The 10,884-nt window shown below is 36.2% G+C and overlaps 2 protein-coding genes across 2 annotated transcripts in view; one reads left to right on the forward strand and one right to left on the reverse strand.

Annotated features, from left to right (window-relative positions):
- Window positions 1-7,255, forward strand: part of LOC124644447 — a 109,992-nt gene extending 102,737 nt beyond the window's left edge. The window contains exons 15-20 of the mRNA XM_047183800.1: window positions 465-583; window positions 1,576-1,650; window positions 2,220-2,341; window positions 2,868-2,988; window positions 3,450-3,474; window positions 3,591-7,255. Of these exons, the coding sequence (XP_047039756.1) occupies window positions 465-583; window positions 1,576-1,650; window positions 2,220-2,341; window positions 2,868-2,988; window positions 3,450-3,474; window positions 3,591-3,622 (494 nt within the window). The 3' untranslated portion in view covers window positions 3,623-7,255. The remainder of the gene's footprint in view (window positions 1-464; window positions 584-1,575; window positions 1,651-2,219; window positions 2,342-2,867; window positions 2,989-3,449; window positions 3,475-3,590) is intronic.
- A 1,553-nt stretch (window positions 7,256-8,808) lies between these two features.
- Window positions 8,809-10,748, reverse strand: LOC124644520. Its single transcript, XM_047183950.1, has 2 exons — window positions 9,487-10,748; window positions 8,809-9,153 (listed from the first exon to the last, which is right to left on the reverse strand). The coding sequence occupies exons 1-2, from the start codon at window positions 9,881-9,883 to the stop codon at window positions 8,912-8,914; spliced, it is 639 nt and encodes a 212-aa protein (XP_047039906.1). The 5' UTR covers window positions 9,884-10,748; the 3' UTR covers window positions 8,809-8,911.
- Between the last annotated feature and the right edge of the window lie 136 nt (window positions 10,749-10,884).

The raw sequence follows: 10,884 nt of genomic DNA on the forward strand, positions 1-10,884 counted from the left end.
TATTAATATGAGAAGTATTTTCATATTTGAATTCACATCCTTAGAAAAATTGTTTATTTCTCAAGAAGCCCATTTCTCAACTTAGGGGCGACAAAGAAGCCATTTATTCCTTTGTCTCTCATGGCAAATGTAATATATATGTATGTATATATGTTATGTTTATGTATTATTGTCCATATATTCTATATATATATATATTTTTTTTTTTAAATCTTCTTTGCATGTAGATTATATTAAAAGCTGCACCTACCACTGCTATTTCCCCACCACCCAAAGGTAGACTGGGAGAAAACGCCTAAGGCGTTAAGTCCGCCATTGTACTATTTGTGCAAAAAGTGTTATAAATAAATAAATAAATAAATAAATTTATTTTTGTTCTTCCCGTGAAATACTTTTTTTTAATTTTTTTTTATAAATTATGTTACTAGGACCTTACCTAATATTTTCCACCCATTTCCTTGTAGAACTAAAAGACACGATGGCTCGTGTGGGCGCGGACTTGAAGCAGAAGCTGCTGGAGTCACTGCGCAGCACGTGGAACAAGTGGAAGACTGCACCACCCACTGATGGACAGCTGGAGAAGGTCAGTTAATTAATGTTAATTAATGTAAAAGACACGATGGCTCGTGTGGGCGCGGACTTGAAGCAGAAGCTGCTGGAGTCACTGCGCAGCACGTGGAACAAGTGGAAGACTGCACCACCCACTGATGGACAGCTGGAGAAGGTCAGTTAATTAATGTTAATTAATGTAAAAGACACGATGGCTCGTGTGGGCGCGGACTTGAAGCAGAAGCTGCTGGAGTCACTGCGCAGCACGTGGAACAAGTGGAAGACTGCACCACCCACTGATGGACAGCTGGAGAAGGTCAGTTAATTAATGTTAATTAATGTAAAAGACACGATGGCTCGTGTGGGCGCGGACTTGAAGCAGAAGCTGCTGGAGTCACTGCGCAGCACGTGGAACAAGTGGAAGACTGCACCACCCACTGATGGACAGCTGGAGAAGGTCAGTTAATTAATGTAAAATATTTATGTACACGTGTACTAAAAAGTGACGAAATATGCTCAAAATATACATCAATATGTATATGCTACCACCATTTCAACATATGCTCTAAAAAGTAACAAAATATGCACTAAATATATGCATTATCAAAACGCCAAAATAAACGTGCAAGCATGTACTAAAAACTGGTGTAAAAACACAATGACAAAATAGAGATGCAATGCAAAACTGGACTGAAAAGTGGCGCAACATGCACAAGGCATATGATGCACTATCATAATATTAGTTTATTTTTAAGTTAAAGGTCACTCCGTCATTGTAGATTTCTTGTTCAGAAGACCACGGAATAAACCCGTGTTATTCCAATATGTTTTTGTCACTGTCCTATGCCTACTTTTATTTGACAATTCAAATCCCAAAGTGTCAATTTCAATCCCCCAAAGTGTATCAAAAACAAAAATACGCTTAAAGATGATGCTTTAGTATGTTTATTTACATAGGGTTTTTTTTTCATAGTATTTGTGCTTATAACAAATTTTTACACTTATTACTTTTTTATATATTTCTAGGTGGTAGAAGAAGAAATTGAGAAAGAACAATTGACAGATGAAAGCTCAGAAGAATTAGCCAGAGAGACTGAACTGGTAAGCATTATACATTTTACCCGACTTTGAAACAAAGAGGTGCTCATAGCTAAGTAATAGCCGCACGGGTCGATCGATCATGAGGTTAAGCAAGTTGGTCCGTATATGGGTGACCATCTTGTCATGACGAATTCTTCCGTGTTTCGGAAGGCACGTTAAGTTTGTGGGTCCTGGCTGTCATTTGAACATCTTTGACAGTCGTTACTGGTTAGAAGCCAGAATTTCTGACAACCAATTTTACCAAAGGGTCTTATGGGGTTGAGGAAGTCAGATAGGCAGTCGCTCCTTGTGGCACACTGGTACTCAGCTGCATCCCGTTAAACTTGAAGCCGACCCCAACATAAATAGTTGGAAAAAAAGCTCGGCAGATTATTATTCCTCTTAGTATTTCTCCTCGCAGGTTATGAACTCTTGGGCTTTTTTACTGTTTTTAAAGAAGATGATGAGAAAATGTGTATTCTATTTTCCGAATTAATACTCAAGTTTGTATATTATTTTGAAGCTTTTTTTAAATTATATACTTCCACCCTATTTTTCCTTTTTAATACTTGAAAACATGTACTTCCCAGTCGACGCCGGACAAGCTAGGGCGGCTGAACAACGGTCGTCGCGTTGACTACGTGCTGCAGGAGGCGCCGCTAGAGATGATCAACGAGTACCTCTTCGCTATGAGCAGCCATGTTGGATACTGGTGAGCATGTTAACCACTTCACTGACCTCGAAGCAGACACCATATGACCATGAAGAACAAAATGGCTAGCGGCCTCCCCATTTTGTCTCCATACCTCTCCACCAATCAGGGTTGTAGGCGTCCAATGGATAATATTTAAAAAAAAAAAAAAAAAAAAAACAAGTAAAAGTTATTTGTCATGAAAATGACAGAGAAGTCTATGATGTACAGATACATAACTTGACTTGAATATAGCCCAGGTATTCTGGATCTGATTCCGCATACAGCGTGTTAACCTTTTTTTTCGGTCATGGTGGAGGGTGCAGATAAAACACTCCGCACGATGCTTCGCCATTTTTCTCTGCTCGAAGTCATCCTACTGCACTTGTTAATGGACCAGTCCACCATAGACCTTATTTCGTCGGCCTTTAACTGGACGACAAGGCGTTCTTTAGAAAAATTATCGCGTCTCTTCTCTATTTTTATATCTGAGTATTTTCGTTCTATGTCATATACAAAATTGATTTATTTCCATATTCTTTCTCAGGGAATCAGAAGACACGATGCTGCTAATGCTGCGCGAGATATACGACGCTCTGGGCGTTCAGCCGGACTGCACCGTGCCCCAGCAGAACCTTACCGTACAGAGGACCAGGACTGTCACTAAGGTATATGACGTTACGAAACAGGGTCGGATTTGTTCTCCACCAGCTTCTGCCAGTTCTCCACCTGTTTCACCCGCATCCAATGGGAACTGCTGCTCATAACGGGATAAAAAGTTGCCTATAACCTTCCTAGATAAATGGGCTATGTGACACTGAACTATTTTTTCAAATCTTACCGGTAATTCCTGAGATTAGCGTGTTCGAGCAGACAAACTCTTCGGCTTTATAATTATACAGAGTGTGTCGAAACTAATCACATTAAATTAAATACGTTAATATACTGGTTAATAATATATTATGTCGATTAGCACAAAGAAAAAAATAAAATACGTAAAAACAAAAAGTATTTTTCAAACAAAGTAAAAATTTGCGAGAATTAGAAAAAAATATAGGAGTCGGTACGTGAATGTATACGCTTGTTTCTTCATAAATGTGCTAAAATAATGTATTTTTTTCATTTTCAGGATGAAACAATTGTCATCAATTCAGGTAAATATTATAATATAAATTAATTTTATTTGATACTCATATTTTAAATACTGCATAAGTTTTAGTCTATGATCTCTTAGAATCATAGACTGATTTTGTTTTTTTTTATTCCACAGATTATCCATCAACAAGCCGCGGAGCGATATGAAGTGTGTATGAATAAAAAAATAGTTTAATTTTATATTTAATACTTAGTAAACAACAATAATATGCATTTTATTTTGGTTGTTATATTTTAAGGCTATATCTTGGTAACCAAACGATTTTCTTAAAAATATAGAAATTTCATTTCACGAGAGCGGGTGAGCCTTAATTGGTCTTAATTCTGCTAACTTTACTCAAGCTACATACGGTTGATATCCAATTAAGATTCAATCACGACTCAATTACGATTAAAGCGTGACATTCCTCATTTTTTTCTTTTAAATTAACTTTTTTTTATTATCTGTGATTCAGTAAAATGAATCGTTTTGTCTGTTAATGATTTACGATTGCACTATGATTGTAGAGCAAACTACCGTATAGACCAAATGGCAGAACAATGAAATGTCATTGGAATACGATTGGTCTTATATCAGATGCTATAACTGCTATTGAGATTCAATTGTTATCCAATTGTCACATTATTAACTTAGCAGAATCAAGCCCTTGTGTGTATGTAAAATGTAAAAGCATTGATTTTGTATGACTCGGTGACTCGACCAATATTGAGCGTTCCTGAGGTTTCGCATAAGTGTGGCTCACCCGCTTTCTCTATACCAAGAAAAAGCCTATAGTACTCAAAATTGGGATATGTCTTTCTACGGAGAAATGTAGCATTTTAAATAGATATATACCTAGTCATAAATGTGGAAATATTAAAAGTTAATCATCTGCCTAGCCTTTTCCCAACTATATTGGGGTCGGCTTCCAGTCTAGGGTCGCTGAAAAATTTGATACCGTGCCCGAGTAACTGGGTTGAGGAGGTCAGATAGGCAGTCGCTCCTTGTGAGTACCAGACTCAGCTGTATCCGGTTAGACTGGAAGCCGACCCCAACATAGTTGGGAAAAGGCTACCCTTTTTCAATAACGGTAAATATAATGTACAGTTCTATTAGATGTGTCACCAAACATTATTTGTCTTATAATACATTAATAGTTAGGTCATAGTTTAAAAAAATCACAGTTATTTAAAAAAATATATCCGTAGAATGACGTTTAATTATTTAAAATACTGAAATTAATAAAAATAGATAGGTGTAAAATTATTTTTCGCATTTTTTTTTTACTTTTCACTGAATTGTCAGAAATCTAATATGAATTTGAAATTTAATTAAAAATTCATTTGTAATGAAATACGTTTTCAGAAAAAAGTAAAAAAAATACGGTTCACTTCAAAAAAAAAATTAATGATAAGTTCAGTATTCCACCAAGAAAAAAAGAAAATTTTGAAAAAAATACGCAAAAAAAATATACATACCTAATTAATAGTAATAATATTGTAAATTATCCACACGAAGATATTTGTTAAATTAAGAAATATCTTGATTTAAAAAGTGTTTATTTAAAATTAATATAAGATTTTTAAACTGCTGTTCAAGATGACTTTAAAAAAAAATCATCAAAATTTCTAAAAAACATTATATTGGGATATTTTCAAACTAAGTGATTTCCCGACTTCAGAAGATTTTAAACAACCAAAAGAATTTCTTTCCTTAAAGCTAAGCGTCCACTTGTCGGTATCGTACGCAACGGACGTATCGCACGCAACGGATCGCAGTATTATTTATATAGAAACTCAAACAAGTGCGTCCACCTGTCCGCATCGTACGCATCGCACATCTTGTTTGAGTTTCTATATAAATAATACTACGATCCGTTGCGTGCGTTGCGTCCGTTGCGTACGATACCGACAAGTGGACACTTAGCTTAAAAATCTCGTCTTTACCCACTCAAAGGTATTCTTGAGCACGCAAATATCGGTCCTGCTTGTGATCTCTCTCCGGTGGTGTCGGATTGTCGTTCCATCGCGCCATGAGAGTGAAGGAATAGTGAGTGCACCGCAGTCCAAACAAATGTGCGTGCACTATAATATGTGCTGCGCAGCTGGCTGATCTCCTTAGAGAGAACAGCCTCCGTGGCTGTTGATCGGCTAGGATGGTATTGAGAAAATTCAATTGGTTGTTTTAAAACTTCGGAAACAATGGGAAATATCTATTTAAATATAAAAGTTACACTAAACAGTAGTTCTAAATAATGTATTTAGTTTAAATATGAAATATTTCTGGCCGTTGTCACTTAGCAGATTAAATAAATAAATTCACTGTTTTTTTTTAATTTTATTTTGTTTTTATTGAAAAAAAAAGTTAAGTGATTGAGAGCGTTATTTTTTTTTTGTTGATTTTAGCTTTAAAATTATATTATGTATATCTTTAAGATAGGTGTCACTTAAGTTAAAAACAGTAGAGAAATGGGAATTTTTCATTTATTTTTGCAACATTACAGCAAGTTTTAGCATTTTTTTCTTAGTTTGACGTCTCAAAAAATTTCAAAAAATTCTTATAATACTTTAATAACTATATTTCCAATTTCCTCTACTGTACACTAAAGAAATATTGATAAATTGACATTAATTTCAAAAAAAAAAACTTGAACACAGACATTTTTGAAGCGCATTTTTTTTTCTTTTATCTTCACAATTTTTTTTTTTTAAGTAATTAAGTTTCTTTTTTCAAAAATAAATGATTTTGTAATGTTAAAACGTTCAGGCGATTCAGTATGCAGTGTGAGAGAGTGATGGAGCTAAGTATAATGGATAGCGCCGTCCCTTTTTCTCACATCTCTTGAAACGCCTTTCGTTCATCTGGTTAATTTAACTGGAAGCAGTAAGTTGCATCATTTAACTATAACGATAACCATTTTCAGTTCTCAAATTGCCGATTTGACCAATTTCACGGCTGGTTATGGTTTATTTAAAGAGTCAATTTATCAATATGTTTTCTTCCATAATTTAACATGAGAACATATTTATATCTTTTTTGAAAGTTGTTATAGTAATATTGACACTACTAGCTTCCGGTTTCCGGATAACAGTAGCATATTGCTCTCCTCGGGGCTACATAAAACTGAATTAATTTTCAAAATCTTGGGTTAGCGCGGTCAAATAAACTCTTGCCTTTTCGTTTTTGGTGGAGAATTTAATCCTACATCTACAGTATGCTTTTATAATCATATAAAAAAAGTTTTCGTACTAAGTGTTACGAATTATTTGTTTTCCAAGTTATATTTTCCCTTATTCTTTTTTACCATACTGATTTCAATAATAGTAGAGTGGGATAATTCAGGTGTCATTTACGTTTTCACACAGCTTCTGGGCTTTTCAATATTCGCCATTTTACACTTCTCGTTTTGGCGTCATCCATCTGAACCCGGTCCTCCCACTCATCTACTCTGGCAACCCGGTCCCACTCTGGCGACCCAGTCCCACTCTGGCTGGCAACACAGTCCCACTTTGGCGACCCAGTCCCACTCTGGCGACCCAGTCTCACTCTGGCGCCCCTGTTCCAATCTGGCGTCCCTGTCTACTATACCGTCGTCGAATTGTGTCAATATTGCTATCCAACTCGATTAGTTTAAGTTTAGTAACAAATAAATGGATTCCAAGATAGAGCTATTTATTTTATTAAAAACAAAAAGAATTGTTATAATTATTTGTTTCTAAGTTTTTCTCCATCATTATTTATGTAAACAATCATGTAAACGAAATTGTTAACATTACAAATAAAGTTTATATTTTACTAGATCTTGTTTATTTTATTTACTTACCAAGTTACTGCTGAACTAACATTTATATAATCAAAGGACGATCAGGGGCCCGATTCTCCTAAGTTAATAATGTCAAAATCGAATAGAAATTGAATCGCAATATGATCGCAATAGCAGTTTTAAGCTAAGCGTCCACTTGTCGGTATCGTACGCATCGGACGTATCGCACGCAACGGATCGTAGTATCATTTATATAGAAACTCATACGAGTGCGTCCACCTGTCCGCATCGTACGCATCGCACATCGACAATGCCGACACCTATGCTCCGAGAGGCAACTTTTGCGATGCCTGCCGATGACGTCATACGTAATGTCGATGCCGATCAGTGGACGCATTCCGCGCGCTCGCTCTGCATATTCCGATCTCTTCTTGAATATGTTGTGTACCCAGAAACTATGTTTTCTTTTATTGCCTTTTTTTTCCAAATCTTCCTCTTCTGCTAACAAACAAGCTACAACGACAAATTGTTCTTCATCGCTTTCCTCCATTCTCACAGGAGTCCACACGTGCGTTCACTATGAAAATCCGAATGAACTGGCATCGTCAATCCGTATGCTGGTACTTACCGTCGGTAATCCGTACGTTGCCGATACAGTGGACGCGCTGTGAAATATTTAAGGCTCCAGCAGACCGGATGCGTATGCGTAGACGTAAGCGTAGACGTGCACGTAGACGTGCACGTACCATGAGTTGTAATGTATGGAAATGTATGAGACAGGCCACACCGCTTGCGTAACGTAGACGTGCGCGTCGTTTCCATTTCCATACATTACAACTCATGGTTACGCCGTAACTACGCGCGTGACTACGACGTGGTTACGCATACGCATCCGGTCTGCTCGAGCCTTTATCCGTTTTGTACGATGCGTCCGTTGCGTACGATACCGACAAGTGGACGCTTAGCTTTAACCATATCGGGCATTCTGCTACCAATATAAGACCAATCGTATTCCAACGACATTCGATTGGTTTGCGATTGGTCCGCTATTTTGGTCTATACGGCATTTTGCTCTACAATCATATTACAATCGTAAATCGATAAAAACGTTTATTTCAAAGAAAAAATTTCGGAATGCCACATAAGCTTCAATCGTAATTGAATCGGGATTTGAATTGAAGCATTTGATTGAATTGCCATTGAAGCGTATGTGGCATTCCGCTACTTTTTTTTTAAATAATCATTTTTATCCTTTTCTGTCATTCAACAATGAATCATTTTGTCTGCAAATGTTTTACGATTGCAAAATGATTGTAGAGCAAACTACCGTAGGTATAGACCAAAATTACCAAAATAGCAGACCAATCTCAAACCAATCGAATTTCGTTGGAATATATTGGTCTTATATTAGTAACAGAATGCCCGATATGGTTAAAACTGCTATTGCGGTCATATTGCGATTCGATTTCTATTCCATTTTGACATTATTAACTTAGGAGAACCGGGCCACTGCCAGTGTAGCCTGAGCTTAACGATCTAGCTAGAAGGTAGTAAGTAGATACTTAGCAAAACTTGTAATAAAACCACACTTATTTCTTATATTTGCAAAATAGCAAGCCTAAACGAAGTGAATTATTATGATGACGAGTATGATACTGTGGAACCGAAAAATAGGTGTACTAATAGTTGTAGGCTATTTACTTTTTTCGTATTTTGAAGTCTTAATGAGGAATGGATTTAATAGACAATGGTGCAATATGTATGTGATATTCAAATTCAAGTTCGGTGTCTGGACAGGAATTTTAGTAGCGATCCGTGGACGGTGCCAATTTTGAGGGCACAGCGACGGGAAAAATTTCACTGAGTAGATATCTATTTCTTCTTCTTGGAAAAATCCAGGATTTAGTCTCAAATCTCGAGCAGACGGCAGCGACCCTACCGAAAATATAAAGGTTCAACTGTGACTTATCTGTACTAATATAAAAAGAGGATTCTTTTGTATTTGTTTGTGCTCTAAAGGCTCCGAAATTACAAAACAGATTTGAAAATTCTTTCACTGTTTCAAAGCTACACTCTTCCCGAATAACATAGGCTACATTTTATCCCGGTACGCGGGAAAACAGCTAATAAAAAAAATACTTTCAATCAATTTAAAAGTTACTTTTAATATAAAAGAAGTAATTCTTTTTACAATACTTATTAAGTACATTTGGGTTTAACTTTTTCAAACACAGGACAGGAGCACAAAGTTTGTGAGTCAAAACACACCTTCTATTGAAGAAATATTTGACGATATAACTTGCGATGGCATTACGTAGGAAAAGCCGTAGTATGCTGTTAGTAGCATTACTAAAGAGAAACATAAGTGAACACCCAGTCTAAACATTAGGGCATGTGTTTTGCTCAAACTCTCAGGCTTCTCTTCAAACGTTTTCACAATCTTCATGTCCTTTACGAGAACTACAGCCTTTTGCTCCGAAATCACAGGCTTAGCCAGCCTTCTCGGCTTTTCTTTGCTTCGATTTTTAGTTTTATTTATATTTTTCTTTGGCGTGTTTTTACTTTTAGTATTTTTTGTGATGTAGTCCCCGTCTATATCGACTTTATACCAAGACTTGTGTTTGTCAAACTCAGCACTTTTGCTGCCATCTCGGTTCCAATCCATGTTTTGTGAAGGATTTTGTTTATAGTAAAAAATACTAAAATTTTTGTTTGAAAAAAGTTAAAGCACGCAGAATTTACATGTCAAAATTTTTGAGTGACTGGATTTTGACGGTTATATATTTCTTCCAAAAATGTATAGAGTAATAAGAGGCGCAGTGGCCTTCTGTAGAGTATTATTTATTGTCTTTTATTAAAACGTGATGGTCCAAAATGATAATCATTTGAAAGATGAGAATTCTTATTACTATGATTTCCTAGATATTAATAACTAAATAAATAAATGCTGCTGATTCCGGTAGCTACTAACAGTTTCCCGCTTTCCGATGGAAACTCATCCGAACTCGGGCCTAGGCGTTAATCGGGTATAGTCTATGTCCGTCCAACAGTGTCCGACTTTTTCAAACAGCTTCCGTAGTTTCGGAGCTTTTTATCCATAGAAGTAAGGTAAGTATATTTAGATAAAATAAAACCAAAAACTAGTAGCAAATTAAAAGTTTATTGAGACAGTTTTTACAAAATAAATGCCTTTTGAGACCGAATTCATGTCACATGCACGTAAAACAATTATTATTAAGTGACAACAATATTATTAAAGCGGCAGATATTTCCAACATTATTAATTATTATTTAATTTAAAATAACTTATAATAACACCCAATTCCTATATTTTACGAATGACACTCAAAATAAAATAAAAAACTATAAATGCAAAAAGCATATTACGGTGAGTCGCACCATTTACCTATAGTTATCGGCACGAATTTTGAGCTCTGACCTACATCTGTGCAGAAGTGATTTATTAGCAAAGAACCAATCCCGAGTGACGGCTATGACGCGATGCACTGCGGGCCAATCACCGCTGTAGCCCACCCCCGCGCCTCACTTCATACCACAAAAGGGACCCAATAATTACTTCTGCGCAGATGAAGGTCAGAGCTCAAGATTCGTGCCGATAACTATATAACGATAACCGAACCATTTTCAGTTGTCAAATCGCCGTGA

Source organism: Helicoverpa zea, chromosome 30 (genome assembly GCF_022581195.2).
Source record: "Helicoverpa zea isolate HzStark_Cry1AcR chromosome 30, ilHelZeax1.1, whole genome shotgun sequence".
Taxonomy (NCBI): domain Eukaryota; kingdom Metazoa; phylum Arthropoda; class Insecta; order Lepidoptera; family Noctuidae; genus Helicoverpa; species Helicoverpa zea.